Source organism: Arvicola amphibius, chromosome 4 (assembly GCF_903992535.2).
Source record: "Arvicola amphibius chromosome 4, mArvAmp1.2, whole genome shotgun sequence".
Classification (NCBI taxonomy): domain Eukaryota; kingdom Metazoa; phylum Chordata; class Mammalia; order Rodentia; family Cricetidae; genus Arvicola; species Arvicola amphibius.
The window spans coordinates 16258162-16276627 of NC_052050.1; the positions used below are offsets into that span (position 1 = coordinate 16258162).

At 49.5% G+C, this 18466-nt stretch overlaps 1 protein-coding gene across 5 annotated transcripts in view; it reads right to left on the minus strand.

Annotated features, from left to right (window-relative positions):
• The window catches only part of Mrc2 (mannose receptor C type 2), a 58407-nt gene that overhangs the window by 25487 nt on the left and 14454 nt on the right, over positions 1 to 18466 (minus strand). For all 5 annotated transcript variants that reach the window (XM_038326319.1, XM_038326318.1, XM_038326317.1 and 2 more), the window contains exon 2: positions 284 to 685. In XM_038326319.1, coding sequence (XP_038182247.1) covers positions 284 to 685 — 402 coding nt within the window. The remainder of the gene's footprint in view (positions 1 to 283; positions 686 to 18466) is intronic.

Consider the following 18466-nt stretch of genomic DNA (forward strand, 5'->3'; position numbering starts at 1 on the left):
CTTGGGTTCTATGACAGGGTCTCTTATTAGCCTGGGGCTTAAAGAGTCCTAGAGCCCCAAGGATCCTCCTGTGTCTACCTTTCCAGTGCTGGGATTATATGCAGATTCTGGGGATTTCACCTGTGTGACAAGCACTTCATTGATTAAGGCATTGAAGTTAATTTTCCTAATTATTTAAAACTTCTTCTGTTAAATGGTGACTGCCAAGGGTCCACAGCTGTCAAAGGCCTTGTTACCCTAACCCTGTTCCTCTGGCACCTCTTGCCAGCAAGCAGCCCCTCACCATAGTAGGGCCGAGCACACAGGTCCTCTCCACTGCCATAGATGTTCCATTGGCTGCTGCGGGTCTGGTCACCACGCTCGAGGGCGCCAGGCTTGGTTGCATTGCCAGCACGGGCCCCCAGAAGCAGGGACAGCTGGTCCCCTAGTGTACGGCAATGCCAGCGAAGACTCAGGGCCTCTCGGTCACATTCATACATGCCCAGGGAAACCGTGGTGTTGGCGACTGGCCAGCCTGTTCCCAGGCACTGCATGGAACCCAAGTTGAAGAGTCGATTCCGGGAGACCCACTTCCAGCGCTGGGCTGGGAGACTGGCGTTGCACACTGGGGTGACTCGGACCTGTACACCCTGGGCCTCCAGACAGCCCTGCATCCCCTGGCTGAAGATGAGGAAGACATCAGGTTCTGGAAGGAAAGACAGAACAGGAAGTCATCACAACCTTGGCCTTGATGATTGCTAAAGGCCTGCAGGCCCTGACCACGGCCCAGCACTTCTCTCGGGTGTCAAGTCGCTTGGTCCTCTCTGTCACAGTTCAAGGCAGGGTGAGGGGCACTGCTATGCTCTGCATTCAGAGATGGCATAGCCCATTCTCATTCAGCCTCATCACCACCCGAAAGCAGGATCAGGCTTCTGCCCAACTCTACATTCACACCCAACTCTCCAGAGCAATCCATCCCTTATACACATGTCCGTGGCTTTGTTTTCTTTTCTTTTTTTTTCAAGATTTATTTATTAAGCATACAATGTACTGCTGGCAAGGAAGGCACCAGGTCTCATTACATTACAGATGGTTGTGAGCCACCATGTGGTTGCTGGGAATTGAACTCGGGAGTGCTCTTACCCTCTGAGCCATCTCTCCAGCCCCCTGGCTTTGTTTTCTTTAGTGTAGTTACCTACTGACAACTGCCATCCTAAGATATTAAGTGGAAAATTCTAGAGATAAATCATCCCTAAGTTTTAAGGAACTGCCATTACGGTATTTTTGTAATTGTCCTATTTCCTTACCGTGGAGGTTTGAAAGAAAATAGTCCCCAAAGGGAGTGGCACTGGTAAGAGGTTTTGCTGGAGTAGGTGTGGCATTTTTAGAGGAAGTGTGTCACTGTGGGGGTGGGCTCTGAGGCCTCATAGCTGGTTCAAGCCACACCCTGTGGAAGCAGGGCAGTCTAGTGCTTGCTTGTCCAGCTGGTCTCCAAGAGGCAAAGCCCACGGAAGACGCTTTCACACTCGGCAAGGACCAGTGGACCTCGGGCCTGCACAGTGCAGGACCTCACTGAATTCATGCAGCTTGTGGGCTCTTCTCTTTCTCATCACATTGGTGATTCTTTGGGCGGTTTTTCATTTTACTCTGTCAGTCACACATGCCACAGCTGCAATTTTCCCTGAAATGTCTGTTCTTTCTCAAACGTTTCCCCCTTAGAATCAGCAGAGAGCTAATGCTTCTCAAATTTCTTATCTGGAATTATTAACTGAAACTCCTAGCCCTGGGAGCTTTTCTGAGTCAACAGAGACAGTGAGGTGCATATGACAAGACAACACTTGGAGCATTAACCATGTCTCACGGTTCTGGAAAGGAGAGTAGGGCATGCACACACAGAATAGAGGAAAGGCCTCGGAAGTACACATAGTGTCAGCTGTTGAGAGTAAGTTCCCTGGACGCCAAGCATAGTATCATTGGTAGGGTCTGGTATGCTCTAATAGGAAAAATGTGATGCAAAATGTGGGATGGTAGCTCCATCTTTACCATACACAGGAGCTTGTATTGGTGGGAGGAGCGTGGTATGGTGGATGGGGAAAGAACGCCTTACCAATGTCTGCCTTGATCCTTTTGTAGAAAAGAGAACTGTATCTTATCTTGCAGACATGAAAGAATTGTTGTGGGTTTGAATATTGTAACCAGAGACTGCGTTTCATTTCCTGGCCACCCAGACCCAAACAACCACACAGAAACTATATTCATTACAACACTGTTTGGCCTATTAGCTCAGGCTTCTTATTAACTAATTCTTAAGTCTTGAATTTACCCATTTCTATTATTTTATATTTTACTATGAGGCTTGTGGTTTGTTACCTCCTGCTTCTTGGGCGACTACATGGAGTCTGCCTGATTCCACCTTCTTTCCCCCTCTATTTCTGCTTGGATTTCCTGCCTTGCTATATTCTGCCCTGCCATAGGCAAAAAGAGCTCCTTTATTAACCAATGGCAATAAAAACATATTCATAATACACAGACGGGAATCCCACATCAGAATATTGTTGTCCTTTACAGCACTGTGCCCATGTCAATTACCCCTTAACTTTGTCACCACAAGTAGCTGCCAGCTGACATCAGTGTTGCAAGAGCAGAGTGTGTCTGGCTGATATTTAGTTAAACCTGCAAAAATGCTGCACTCTATGCCTAGAGTAAGGTTATGTAGGGGCGGGGAAGTGTATTTGGGAAAGCACAAAAGGGAACAATGGGGGCTTTATAATGATTATGATGTATTTCTCAAAATATGATGTCTTTCAGCCAGTAGTAAAGCTATTTATGCGACCCTGGTAAGAAAAACCCTGTTTAAGTATAAATAAAGATGACCAGAGCTATTCGGGGCCACTTGAGTGCAATCCACCTGGTGGTCAGATTTCTTCCTTGCTGGGACACCCCTTGCCTGTCTCAGAACCTGAACCAGAGCCAAAGCTGAACCCCAGCAACACCCAGTGTCTCAGGCCACTTCCTGTTACCTGCAAGTCACAGAACCCTCAGCTCCTTCTGGAACATCATGTCTCTCTGCAGGCTGCTTAGCTTCCGGCCATGTCATTAACAGATTAAACCTCTGAATTATTAGCAAGCCACATGAATTAAATGTTTTCCTTTGCAAGAGTTGCCATAGTCATGGTGTATCTTCACAGCAATAGAAACCCTAAGACACAACATTAATTTCTTGCTGTGCCCAGTTTATGTCCCTGTTAGGTTGTTTCCCAGTCCCAAGCCTTTGCACCATTTCCTCTACCTGACAACTCACATTTCAGAATACCAAAAATACTACTAATAAATTAAAAATCAGATTTTCAGAGCCCTCACTAATCTAATAAACCATAGATATGCTCTATTTTATGGTTTGATTGATAATTTTCCTTTCAATATTTACTTTTGATTCTCCCCCACTACATTTGAATTATCTGTGAGCCCGATGCCTGCAGTATCTGATAAGTTTTACTTTCTACTAGACATTGTGAATCATGTCTAGTAATTGTTTTAGACATCTTTATTTACTGTGCATATGTGTGTACCTGAGTGTATGCATGTACACTGCACGCATGCAGTGCCTAAACAATACCCGAGAGGACACTGGATCCCTTGGAGCCGGAGTTACAGACAGTTGTGAGTTGTCTGATGTGGGTGCTGGGAACTGAACCTCGGGAAGAGCAGCAAGTGCTCTTAGCAGCTGAGCCATCTCTCGAGCCCCTGTGTCTATTATATATCAGGTATCATGGGTCTTGTGGATGATGTTCTTGTGGATATGATTCTTTATAATTTCCTGTAAAGATTGCCGAGTGCTGTTTGGACAGGCAGTTACATTCATACTGGATCACTTGGGTCCTGTGGAAGGTGGACTTAGGCTTTGTCGTGCCGTGAGTCTTGGGGTGTACCCCTTAGCCTTGGACTCAGTCTTGAAGTGAGGCCCCACTGGGGTTTTAGAAGACCTCAGATGACGACCTCAGTTGATGAGCGTAGACCCCTTTGACTTGGTGGAACTTTCTTGCGAACTCTGTTCAGGAGATAGCTTAGACTTCTGCCTCCAGCTGCTGCTTCTGGCTGGATGTGGCGACCTGGGGCCTTTCCCTGCATATGACAATTTAGGAACCACCGAGGTTCTGACTCCTCTGTCGGAAGAACTTCTATGACTGCTTCCTGTCTAGAACCTTCCCTGTTGGCTTTTAGCCTTTTTAGTAACCCCAAACTCAGGTCTCTGTTTCTGCAGCCCCAGTCAGCACCTCAAGCTCAGCAGTGTGCTCAGGTTGCTCAACATACCACTCACTTAGTTTTCTTTTCTTTTTAAGATTATACTTTCTAGCCAAGTGATGATAGTGCACACCCTTATGTGTGTATGTCTGCAGGCCAGAAGAGGGCACCAGACCTCATTACAGGTGGTTGTAAGCCACCATGTGGTTGCTGGGAATTGAACTCAGGACCTTTGGAAGAGCAAGCGATGCTCTTAACCACTAAGCCATCTCTCCAGCCCCCTCCTTGCTTTTTTCTTTCAAAGATCTTTTCCTCTCCACATCTGCCGTGTGCTAGTCCTCTCTACTGCCGTCAGACGGTCATGTCATACATTTTATTCCTAGTCTCTATGCATTCTTGGTCATAGAGTTAGACGTCCACAAACTAGTCTGCCACTGCTAGAAGCAGGATTTACTATCCCACATGTTCTATTTCTTGTTTCCCCTCTTTCTTCTAAGTTCCCGAGAACTTTCTGTGCCTTCTCCATCGCTGTGCCCCTAGCTCCTATAACCCTGACAGACAGCAGTGCTCAACACACACTGGGTAGCAAGTGTGCATGCACGAATAAATCTCACACCTACGTCATAATTAAAACCAAGCCTGCCGTTCTACTCCTCATCCGAGCTGCTAGATTTGCTTTTTTCTTTTTTCTTTTTTCTTTCAAGACAGGGTTTCTCTGTAGCTTTGGAGCCTATCCTGGAACTGGCTCTTGTGGACCAGGCTGGCCTCGAACTCACAGAGATCCACCTGCTCCTGCCTCCTAAGTGCTAGGATTAAAGGCTTGCGCCACCACCACCTGGCTTAGATTTGTTTTTCCTAATACGTAGTGCCACAAACTCCTGTCAAAATACTAATAGTAGGAAATCCAGTGGGGCCCTGTCCCTCTATCCTGAACAGCACGGTGTGTGTGTGTGGGGGGGGGGGGGGTCCTCTCTGGAAAGATGCATGTGAGCTTCCTTCAGTACCATCTGGGTGGCTGCCACAGTTAAACTTCCTGTCACTGGCTGTCCACCCTTGATCTGCTCTTCTCCTCCTACGGTCTGAGTATTTACACCCTTCCCCAAACATCTATTTTGAAATCTTAACCCTTGGGTGAGGGTGTTAGGGTGTGGGCCTCTGGGAAGTGCTGCGGTTATAAGGGTAATCACATTAATTAACAGGATTCATGCCCTTATAAAAGACTCCCTGGGGCAGGGCTGGGGATGTAGCTCTGTTAATGGAGGGCTTGCCTAGCACACACGAAGTCCTGGGTTCAGTCCTCAGCACTACACAAACCAGGCATAGTGAGTGCATGCCTGTAACCCCAGCACCAGCAATCAGGAGGTAGGAGTAGGGGAATTAGTTCATGGTCGTCCTCAGCTACATAACGGACTCCAGGGCCATCCTGAGCTAACTGACTCTCCACTGCCCTTTCAACCTATGAGGTAATAGTGAGAAGAAGGCTGTGTGGGAGGAATGAGTCTCACCAGACACTGAAGCTGTCGACGCCATGATCTTTGACTCTGTAGCTTCCAAATCCGGAACCAAACAAGTCTCTGTTATTTATAACCTTCCTAAGTGTAATGTTTTGTGATGAACACAAATGACTCCCTATTTCTGGAATACAGAAATATAACTCGAACGAGGATTTGATACAGACCTACCCCAATCTTCCTTTAAGGTTGAGTATCTTTGTGGGATGCAGGTTCATGTGTGTATGTGTTTGCATGTGTGTGTGTTATGATGTATGCACATGTCATGCATATGGGTGCATGAGCCCACATGCCATGTTTGGAGGCTAATGTTCTGCTTTATTCTCTTGAGACAGTGAACCAGCTAGGCTGGCAATCAACAAGCCCCGGAGATCTTCCTGTCTCTGCCCCACACGGTGCCAGGGGCCGAGGTGCACGCACGGCCACACCTGGCTCCACCCACCCATAGACACAGGAGACTGAACTCAGGATCCCATGCTTGCACAGCAAGCCCTCTTACCCACTGAACGACCATCACAAACCCTAGGCTGGCTATGGTGGTGTCTACAATTCCACTCCAGGGAAGACAACAGCAAATGAAAGCGGCCACAGCAACGGAAAGGGCCTGGGAGCAGAAAAGAGAGATGATATTGCTCACTTTTATAAATGCTTTCCAGAGGGAGGAGTGGACAAAATGGCTCAAAACTTCTGGCTGGCGTGGGTCCCCAGTGGGGCGGTGTCTTTTGTTCCCAGCCAGCTAATCCACAGGCATACCAGCTCAGTCCCAGTCAGACCGAAGTTGTGGTGACAAACGTCTGGTGAAAGGACCAAAAGAGCCGGGCGGTGGTGGCGCACACCTTTAATCCTAGCACTCGGGAGGCAGGGGCAGGCATGTGAGTTCGAGGCCAGCCTGGTCTACAAAGGGAGTTCTAGGACAGCCAGGGCTGTTACACAGAGAAACCCTGTCTCAGAAACAAGACAAAACAAAACAAAACAGAGAGAGAGAGAGAGAGAGAGAGAGAGCAAAAGAGGTCCACACCAATCGGCAAAAGCCACTCCAAGCCCCATTCACTTGACAGATGAGAAGGGACTGGATGCCCAACCATGCCTTTCAGGAACTGGGTTCCCTCCTGTTTCGTGAGACATGGGTGCATGCCTCCTATGACCCCCTGCTCCTGGGTTCAAGACCACCTAACTTCCTGGAGTACTTGCCAAGGTACACAGCACATTTCAAGCAACGACGGACCCCAAGGAAATTCCCAGCACCTACCACCATCTTTGCCCTCTTGGGATCTATAATCTTAGACAAAGACAGCGACTTGGAACAAAGAAGCCCTTAAATTCCAGGGGTCTGGTTGGGCTATGAGAGAGATCTTAGCTGCCTTCTCGGGGACAGAAAGCCAGCTCAGGACGGAGCTCTGGAAACCTGAAGACCTGGAGGCAGAGGAGAAAACTGCAGGTCATGAGCTGCCATGGCAGTGACTGAAAACAGACCCTGGACGAGGAACAAAGACCAGAGGAGAACTAGAGAGCAGAGGAGAGGCGGAGGAGAGAATTCCCGTAGGTGGTTCTCGGGGACCCAGCCAAGCCAGGGGCCAGGGCACTTGGACATGGTGCAGGGACATAGCCTTGGCAGAGCAGAAATCACGGGCCAGGGAGCAAAGGGAATTGCAGGCTGGCCGAGAACCACTCCGAGTTCTTTGAACCCGTGTTCTCATCTATCTCATACTGAGCAGCTGGGGTGTGGGGGGAACTCGAGGTGCAGAGACCTAATGCCCCAAAAGAGCCCCTCCAGCCTCATTCCTCCCACAGTGCACACCCCCACACCTGGGAGGACAGGATGCCAGTGCCCCTCTCAGAGATTCCAACCCCCAACACACCAGGTGTCAGATTGTCCTGCCCAATACAAAGTGACCACTTGTATGTTTGCTGTCAATCACCTCATGCTGGGACAGTGCCACCTGTCAAGCTGTGGCTCAACACGTATTTATGAATGAATAAATCAATGAAGCTAGTCAGTGACCTGTACACTGGGCAGTAGTTGGGTGTAAGCCATGCATTCATTCAGCAAATGTTTGCTAGGACTGTCAGGACTAGATGTAACTGTGTTGTAAGCTGCTCAGCAAGTACATGGCCCTGTGTTACTGCCAGCACCACACACACACACACACACACACACACACACAGAACCCAGTATTTTCATATTTGAAACATCCAAGCATATCCACCCAGCATGGAGGCATATACCTGCATTTTATCCCAGGCCTTGGGAGTTGAAGGCAGGAGGGGCTCATCCTCAACTATATAGCAAGTTGAAGGCCAGCCTGAGCTACATGAAACTCGGTTAAAAACAGAACAGGAACAGGGAGGAGGAAGGAGTTTTACAGGTGCCAGGTCTTGAGGACACAGCGGCAGATCCCAGCCCTCCTCACAGTCTGCTGAACTAAGGAATGGAGATGATGGCCGAATCCCTAGCCTCAGTGACGCCGCCTGCCCTTTGCTTTTGTTTGCTTAGCAAGCTTCCCCTTTCTTCTCCTTCCCCCCTTCCCCCTCCCCGCCTTTTTCTATATAAACAATAAGCTATGGCTACACGGGTGGACACAAGGCTCACTCTCGACTGACGACAGAGTATCCAATCCCCTTGGCCACCGTGATGTGACACAGAACTCAAACCGGGCCAGGCAGAGAATGATCCAAGAATAAAGAAAGTTTTCTTTTTGTAGAGATCTCTAGATGGAGGCTGCCAACAATCAGGTTGCCTATCCTGAACGGGTGGACATAAAAAGAAACAGAGCTGAATACTGGAAGGAGGAGCACGCTCCGCTAACACTGGGTATCGAGTCTCCAGCCCTGCGCTCCTGTGTCTCCCCTGAGCTCTGCCCCCATTCTGTGACCTTTGTTCTTTTTGCTGTTGGGGTCTTTACACACCCTGAGCAAGCGCTCTGCCACTGAACCACACCCTCGGTTTGTGCTAAACTTGCCTGCTTTATGCTCCTATTCTGTTAATTTTACGAATCGTTGGGACCAGAGCCCACCTTCTTACGTGCCAGGAGGTGGTTGCTTCAAAATCCCTCTGCCTTTGCCAGACCAGTTTCTTGAGTCAGCAGTGGTAGGTAGGTCCTTCCAGGGGAGGCTGGACCCCCAGTGCATTCTCCTGACCACCCTCCAGCTGCTCCCCTAATCCACCAGCCCTCTCAACCCATGCTGATGACAGGCCTGTGTGAAGCACTGTCCCGGGCATCAGAGGGCAATTAGACCTGAGGGAGATGGCATGGCCTCTGCCCTCGTGCTGCTTACAAGGAACCTGGAGGGGAGCATCCTGAAGCAATTTGTGAAAAAGCTACAAGCCACACACCAACACGTGCGCAAATCAGCCAGCCTGAAGTCAGACTGCACAGCTGGAATGGAGGTGCTGGATAGAAAAGAGCTTTCTGGGTAACTGAAGTCTAACAGGAATCTCTCCGGTACTGCCACAGAGACCTCAAAGCAATGACCAGACAAAAGTCTGTAGTCCACTCTTTTGGCATCTCAGATGGATGACCAGGTCATTGCTGTGGAAAATGTATCCCCATACACAGAGACAAGTGGGTTATTTGAGACACAGTTTCTCTATGGGATGGTCCTGGCTGTCCTGGAACTCATTTTGAGACCAGTCTGGCCTTGAATTCACTGAGATCGACCCGCCTCTGCCTCCCAAGTGCTGGGATTAAGAGCGTGTGCCACCGCTGCCCAGCTTGGCAAGTGGATTTTAAAGCAATGTGCCTTGATTGAAGAGATGCCTGTCTTCTTTTTCTCCTTCTCTCCCACCCCCCACCCCAAGGTTCTGCTGGAGTCCCGGGTCAAAAAGTTTGGGTTTTGCTTCTCTACAGAAACCCTCCTCTCTGCTCTTACAGCTTGCTGGATTCCTCCAGAGCAGACCCAGACAGAGGGCTGAGGCCCTGGCTAACCAGCTGCTCTAGTTGACAAGCTGAAGACATCACTGTTGAAGGAAGCAGCGGAGAAGCTAATTCTAGCACAGCGCCTGGCACGCAGCAGATTCTCAGGCAATCTCTGTGGAGCGAAAGGCATGTCCAAGAAAACCCTGAAGGCGCAAGCACAGGCAAGGACAGAAGGGTGTTCCAAGTTGGGGAACCGCGCGGGAGCAAAGGCCAGACTCTGGAATCTGAAATTGGGGGCCCGGCACCCATCTGGCTTAGCTTTTAGAGAGCTGGTGACTTTGGGGTGGGAGGGAGCTATGACCCAGAGAAGGCATTGCAGGGTGGCCTCCAGCCCTTCAACCTCTCTCTTGTTATTCTCCCCAGGTCACACAGAGGCAGAGGTGAGGGGTCATTCCAGGGAGAGCCAGAGGCTGGCCACAGGGCTGCTAGCCAAGTGAAACAGCTGTTTTCAATTGGCCTTAAGGCCAAGCCTGGAAATGTCTCCCTGACTCAGCAGAAGCTGCCAGCTCCGCCCTGCTAAGGGGCCAACCGTGGGTACCAGCAGTTCACTCAACATTCCCTCTGCTAGCCTGCGCCCATATACCTGTAGACACACTGATCCTCATCCCCTTCGTCTAGGCGCCCAGCCCCCCCCCCCCCCCACTGCACCCTATCCAAACCCTGGAGTGGGCTTCCCTCTCCCTTTCTCTTGCTCAGCAGTCATTGTCAGTTCCAGTCTGTCCGAATTGCTGGCAGTCGCGGCTTCAAGCGCAGTACGCCTAAGCCTTTGCCCACAACGCTCACCCTGGCTAGGGTACAGTCCCTTGCTCCAGTACTGCGGAATTCACTGCTTTCCAGACATACACTTCTTTCTGCTTTACCACATGGGTTGCTAAGTGTGCCATCCTGCGTCTGACGGGAACGGGTGTAGTGGCGGGACAGAGCTCTTGCAGGAGTCGGCGGGAAGCCCCGATTCCAATGCTTTCCTGCTTCCCCGGGGATCTGCAGGTACTGTCCCCAGGAAAAGGTCTCAGTGGGGCTTGCATCCTGGGTTCTCTGGGAACACAGATCACCCACCACCCTGGCTCTCTCCCTTGCTGTTGGGTGTGTTGGATCTTAGCTAGGTATGGTGGCACATGCGGGCAAGCCCAGCACTCAGGCAGGATGATTGACAGATAGGCCAGCCTGGGTTACAAAGTGAGATCCTCACGGCTCTTCTACAGGAACAGAATTCACTTGCCAGTGGCCATGTAAGGCAGCTCAGAACAGCCGGCAACTCCAGCTCCAGGGGATCTGACACCCTCTTCTGATCTCCTAGGGCACCTGTGCGCACAACACACATTCACACAAACACATATACACACACATAAATTTTTATTTGTTTTTTAAAAAGCAACTTCAAGAAACACACACAACATGAGGGGGCGGGGAGTCTGGAACACAGTCCGCCCACTCTGATGGCCTTTGTTTTCTCAGAACCAGGCACTAAAATCCTTTTCAGCCTGCTCCTTCCCAGGCTTATCTTCCAAGACCAAGAGCACAGCCATATAGAGCCCACAGAAGCGGTGGAGGAACCCTAGAGACAGACTCTTTGCTCCCCTCCGGAACAGCTCCTTCCGGTTCACTAGGACCCAGCCCTCCATCCACAAGCATCCCAGGAGCCCACCACACCCACGAGGGTTTGCATCTGCAGGGGTGCCTGGCACCACCCAGATCTTCACCCAGCTCGCCAGGACCTCTCTCCAGAGGCCGTCTGTGGGTCCGCAGCCAAAATAAACAGCCCAACAGCCACTTCCTTCCCGATGAGGGCACTTGCACAACCACGGATCCTATGACGGCAGGAAATGGTTTTCTGGGCCAGTGAAGTCCAACCCCGTCGCCCCAGGCTAAACTTGGAATCCAGACCCGGACACGCGTGGGTGGAACACATCCACACCAAAGTGGATGCCCTTGGCACCCCTGCTAGGACCTCACCACCACCAACGGTCACTACTTTATTAAAGCAGGTCCCCAAGGCTCCTGTGAGCCAGCGTGTGTGGGAGGCAACTGTGAGCATATTATTTCATAATATCATTGATAGGAGCCTCTCCGGGTCCCAGTCTGCGTGCCAGGTTAGACACCCACATAACTGACAGAGGATCAATGGCAGAGTGAATGTATTTGGAGACAACCACACAAATTTGAGGAAAGTGGGTGTTTCTTTAAATTTGATTTTGACTTTTGTTGAAGGTGGGGCATCAATGACTGAAAACTAAAACACTAGAAATATTATTTTTCCTCTTCCCAGGGATGGTGCTCAGAGGAACTTATAATAGTCAAGCGTGCCTCCTATATCGAGGAGCATAAAAATCACTGTAGAAACACAGAAGGCACAAACATAGAGTCAGAAAAAGGAAATTAATATGAAGTTTTTTAAGTAATAAAAACTCAAGGCCTGTTCTATGAAAAAAATATTAGAAATATGAGAAGGGCCCCTCCTGCTTACTATAGCAACAACAGAAATAAGGCTCTCTTTTGGGTCATCCTGTGGTTTCCAGTTTTCCATGGAATGCCAAATAAACATTTCAGGAGGGCTGGAGAGACGGCTCAGGGGTTAAGGGCACTTGCCGCTTTTGGAGAGGGCCTGAGTTCAGTTCCCAGCACCTCTGTCAAGCAGTGTTTTACGAACCCTGTAACTAACTCCACAAGATCAGGCATGCTTCCGGCCTCTGTGGGTACTCACAAAATCGTGTCCATGCATACAGGCACACCCCCACACATGCATACAGGCACACCCCCACACAAAGAGCATTTTTTAAATTATTTATCTTATGTGCACTGGTGTTGCCATGGGTGTCGGGTCCCCTGGAACTGGAGTTACAGACAGTTGTGAGCTGCCATGTGGGTGCTGGGAATTGAACCCGGGTCCTCTGGAAGAGCAGTCAGTGCACTTAACTGCTGAGCCATCTCTCCAGCCCCCACAAATTTTAAAAAAATTTAGAAACATGCATGGAGACCAAAGAAATACAGAATTATACCAAAACATAATGATGTGTTACTGAGAAGTTAAGGCTTTCGATATTAACATTCCATTCAATTCCTGGGTAGGAGCATTCCAAATTATTACCACTTGAACGCAAAGGCAGAAATTCTCAGCTGCCTGCCAGAGATCTTCGCTGGCTGATTGGTCCCTGAGGGCTTGGGTGCTGTCCCTGGCTTCTCTGAGTCCTGGGGTCAGGAGGAGATTTTGTTAAATAGCAGCTGAATTGAGAGGGCTTAAAAATCACGGCACCATCACTCCCTAGCAACCAGAAGGAACATATAGCAAGGTTAAATGATTGCTAAGGGCCCGCAAACAGTGGACTCTGGGCCTTTAAAGTTTTTGTTTTTTAAAATTTTTAAAATGCGTGTGTGTGTGTGTGTGTGTGTGTGTGTGTGCGCCCGCGTGCACACCTGTACGTGTGTTTGTGTGTGTGTGGGGGGGGGTGCCCAAAGGGGCCAGAGAAGTAAGATACTCCTATACCTGGAGTCATAGGCAGGTGTGAGCTGCCTGACAGGGGTGTTGGGAATCAAACTCTAGTCCTCAGTAAGAACAATGCGTGCTCTTCACTGCTGACTGCTGCGCCATCTCTCCAGCCATGAATCTTGGTCTTTTTGTTTGATTGTTTTTTGTTTGTTTTGTTTTAAAGACAGGGCTTCTCTGTGTAGCCCTGGCTGTCCTGGACCTCGCTCTATAGACCACGCTGGCCTGGAACTCAGAGATCCCTCTACCTCTGCCTCTCGAGTGCTATGATTAAGGGCGAGTGTCACCACGGCCTGGCTTTAATGTTGGTCTTTTTAATAGATCTGATAGTTACTACTGTTCTAACCGGCACAGCACAGGGGTGTGACCACGTGACTTTTGTGTGTGATGTGTGTGTATCTGTTGTATGTGTGGGGACTGTGGTGAGGAAGTCAGAGGAGAACTCAGATGTTTTGCTTGATCACTCTTCATCGTAGTCCCCCGAGGCAACGTTTCTCTCTGAACGTGGAGCCAGGCTGGTGGCCAGCAATTCTCATCTCCACTGTCCCACCCTCCGCCCCAGGAGCAACGGGGTTACAGGTCCGGGTTCAGCCACACTGGATTTTCTAAGATGTGGGTGTTGTGGATTTGAACTCAGGTCCTCACAATTTTGCAGCAAACACTCATACCCACCGAGTCATCTGCCTTGTCCCTATAAAACTGATGCTCAATAATGGGAATAAAATTGAGAATTCGTACTAATTATACCAGTACAACCTACAGAAACCAGGACTGTCCCGGGCAAACATGTGGTCCCCCCGCATTTGTGGACTGGGGCACAGCATGATCTGTCAAGGTTTACCATGCACTTGCTTGTAAATTCTCATAGTAACCCCAAGAGCTAGGTAAAATTATTATCTCTATTTGATAAATGATGAAACTGATACATTTAATGGCAATTTTTGTTTGTTTCATTTTGAGACAGCGTCTTGCTCTGTAGCCCTGGCTAGCCTTGAAGTCCCGGCAATCCTCCTGCACCAGTTTTCTAAGTGCTGGGATTATTGCTTAGTGTGGAGGCCGGGAAGACGGGCTTCAGTCTAGCTTTAACATAGCTGCTGCGGTATTTTAACTGATAGCTCACAGGCCGGCTGTGTTTGGCCTTCGCTGCCTGTGGAAAGAAAAGCCAACCAACATTTAAAACTCGAGAAATTTCACATGAAAATGTGAATTTCCAGCTTTTCTCAGAGGCCTGGCAACAGTGGGCCGGTATGCCTGCCAGGAATCAGTCACAGGAACTGAGTGAAGCTGTACATGCAGGGCCACTAGCCTCCCCGCCCCCCCCACCCCAGTAAACTACACCATATATTTCCATACCGGCACTGCTGCTTCTCCGAGTGATGAAGCGGTCTTTAGAGTCCTGTCTCTGAATATTAATAACCACCACAGGCCACTCGTGCTGTACCACCCCTGTGACCCCAGCATTTGGGAAATGGAGGCCCTCGGGTGCCTATCAGACAATAAGGACCTCTGTGCAGACTGCTGTGAAACTCTACCCTGGATTTCAGGTGCTATTTGAAAAACGGACGTGGAAAATAAAAATACGTCTTTAAATTTTTAATTAAAAAACAACAAAAGACCTCGGAGGACTGGAGAGATGGCTCAGTGGTTAAGAGTGCCCCCTGCTCTTACGAGAGACCCGAGAGACCATTTAGTTCCCAGCATCCATGCTGGGAGACTCACAGCCACCTGTAACTCCAGCTCCAGAGGATCCAGGGTGCTAACCTAACTCATGCTCACGGGGAGATACTGCATCCTCAGAAAACAAACCAACAAAACCCATGCTTGTTTCAAATTTCTATTTGCCTGTCTTAGAGAGAGAGAGAGAGAGAGAGAGGGAGGGAGGGAGGGAGGGAGGGAGGGAGAGAGAGACAGGGGGTGTGGGAGAGAGGGGGAGAGGGGGAGAGAGGGAGAGAAAGAGAGAGAGAGAGGGAGGAAGGGAGGGAAAGAGAGAGAGAGAGAGGGAGAGAGGGAGAGAGGGAGACAGAAGTGGAGAGGAGGGGTTCTGCGTTCTCGGTGACACACTGCATTCCTTTCGTGATTCGTGTCTCAAAGTCTGCACAAAATGACTAAGAAAACATGACAACTCCTATAATGAGCTTTTCACGCTCCTTACTGTCAAGCTCCTGACCCAACTTCAAGGAAGATTTGCTTGGTTTGAAAAGCACAGCGTGGCTCTACATCCAGGGAGTTTAGACTCTTTCCTCGCCCGTGAATGTTAAGAATCCTCTCGACACCTGGGTGTTAGCGGTGCACACCCATTACACCAGCACTAGAAAGGCTGGGGTAGAGGATGGGTGTATGTTTCTGGGGCCAGCCTGGGCTACCTAGAAAGACCCCCCCCCCCAATTTTAAAAAGAAAAAAAATCTTCCTTAAAACTATTGCTATACCTAACCACTTGTCAGTTTCTATGAGGGCAAGGCTAGGAGACATTTCCCCACCTTTCCCTGGAAGGCCCTGTTAGAGAGGGCACAGAAGGGTCACTCTGGAATTTAGACTCCGCAAGTTCAAATCCCTGATTAGGTCCTTGGACCCTGAGCCAACTGCCTGGGACTGTGAGCCTTGATTTGGAGAGGGTACCAACCCTTGTCCCATATGGAAGGAGTGCCAACAATGCCTTCCCGTACCCAGGCACCACTCGAGGGGCAGCCACTACTGTGCCTCAACATTCAGACAACAGGATCTGTTTGCATTCCTACCACACGGGGCCTGGGAAACAGGCTTTGTAGATGTAGCTGGGATAAGAAGAAAGGATAAGAGGAAATAACTACAGATTAGAGTGTTTACTCTTCAGAAGAATTAAAAGAAAAATAAACCCACGGTCCAGATGCAGAGCCCTCTCCCAGAATTCCCAGGCGCACTGGGGCCCGAGAACCCATCACTGGCTTTCTTTGAACTGCTAGACTCTCTCAGGTCTCTCTGGAAAGGCGTGCAAGGAGGAGAGTGTGTCAGGGAAAGGAGGCTTCTGGAAGGGTCAGGGACCACGGCATGCTTTCCCTCTCTGCCACATCCTCGCTCTGCAGAGAGAACTCTGAAGGCAGCTGTAGGGGAAAATGAAGTCCCAGGGAGCAAGCACAGCTGGAAGAGAGCCTGTGGAAGGAGATGGGGCGCCGCCTACACCCCTAGGCAGAGCAGACCCAGGGACGGGAGGAGTAAGCAGGGGACCTTCATGGGGACTCGCGGCAATACAAGGCAGTTCCAGCCTTGGAGTCCAGGTTCTCCTGGCTATTTACATCCTAATGACTGGAGGGATACGCTCTGTTTTCTTATCTGTGAGTTAAACTGAGAAATGCGACCTCTGCCTCTTCAGGAATTTTTTGTTTTGTTGAGACAGGGTTTCATTCTGTAGCCCAGGCTGGTCTGGAACTCACTCTATGGACCAGGCTGGCCTCCTAATGCTGGGTTTGGTATAAGCCAGCATGTCCAGTTTCTCTCACAGGTGACGGGGGGATCTACAGGATTACTGGCAGATCTCTGGGGACATCTGTCTCCCCAGTAGACAGTTGCAGAGATGAGCCATTCCTTAGTGTTGACATCTCTGTGTTCTGTGTGGACAGGTCCCGAACCCTCTGTATCACAAGCTGTTTAGAAATAGATCTTTGGGACAGCAGAGAGAGCTCAGCAGTTTTCCACACAGGGTTTCTCTGTGTAGCTGTGTAGTTTTGAGGACTGTCCTGGAACTCACTCTGTAGACCAGGTTGACCTCAAACTCACAGAGATCCTCCTGCCTCTGCTTCCCGAGTGCTGGATTAAAGGTGTGTGCCACCATGGGGCAGCTGCCACACTGCTCGTGCAGAGGACGCAAGTTCAATCCCCAGTTCCACATCGTGCAGATCATAGCTGCCTGGAACTCCTGCTTGGGGACACTGCCTTTGGGCACCACCTGAAATGCTCCAGAATTTGAAAGCTTCTTTTTTTAAAAAAAAGAGATTTATTTATTTTGTGTGTGAGTGGTTCTTTTCTACATGTATGACAGAGCAGCACGTATGTTCCTGGTGGCCAAAGAGGTCAGAAGAGTGCATGAGATCCCCTGAAATGGGAGTTATGGATGGTGTGAGCCACCACGTGGGTGTGAGGACTCAACCCAGATCCTCTGCAATAGCAAGAGCTCTCAGACAACGAGCCACCTCTCCGGTGCCAGTTTCTGAACGCTGACAGGATACCACAGCGGAAAGTTCCACATGTGATCCCATGTGAGGTGTCACGCGGTCACTCTCCAAACACAGGCTCAAGTCCCGTAATCCTCACACTTAAGAGACTAAGTCAGAAGGAATGCCAGGAATTTGAGGCCAGCCTGGGCTACAGATGCGATCCTATTACAAAACTCCAAATAAACAAAAGCAAAACAAAACAAACAAACAAAAAACTGCATTGGAAATATTGACTTTGGGCTGGAGAGATGGCTTAGAGGTTAAGAGCACTGACTGTTCTTCTAGAGGACCCGGGTTCAACTCCCAGCACCCACATGGCAGCTCACAACCATCTGGGACTCCAGTTTCAGAAGATTAAAAAAAAATACTGTCTTCCGGTTAGACATATACAAAACATAAACGGACTGTGCTGAGACTTTGTCCCACCCTCAAGACGTCTCATTATGTGGTGTACGCAAGACTTCAAACCTCCTCAAGCTAGGCACGCTCCAGAGAGTGCACGGAGCGTTTTTTTGTTTTTTGTTTTTTTTTGGCTTTTCGAAACAGGGTTTCTCTGTAGCTTTGGAGCCTGTCCTGGAACTAGCTCTTGTAGACCAGGCTGGCCTCGAACTCACAAAGATCCACCTGCCCCTGCCTCCCGAGTGCTGGGATTAAAGGCGTGCGCCACCACCGCCCGGCGCATGGAGCATTCTTCATTGTTTGAGCTGTTTACTATGAATAGGTATAATTTCTTTTTTTGGGGGGGGTATAATTTCTTATATCATAAAAGTATGGTCTTGCACTGGTGAGATGGCTCAGCGTGTAAAGGCGCTTGCTGCAGAAGCCTGATGCCCTGAGGTCGGTCTGTGAAGCCCACGTCAAGGTGGAAGAACCCAACTCCACAAAGCTGTCCTCTGACCTCTATGTGTGTGCCGTGCCATCAGCACCATCCCCATTAATAACAAATAAAAGTAATTTTTAAGTATTTTTTTATCCGTGTGGTGTGCATGTGTGTTTGGGTATTCACGCACATGTGTGGATGGGTGTGCATGTGTGTATGTGCATAAACTCGAATGTGTAGACCAGAAGTCGATGTCTTTCTGCAGCAATCTCCACCGTCTATGTGGAGGAGGGTCTCTCGTGTGGACTTGGCACTCACTGAGCTAATC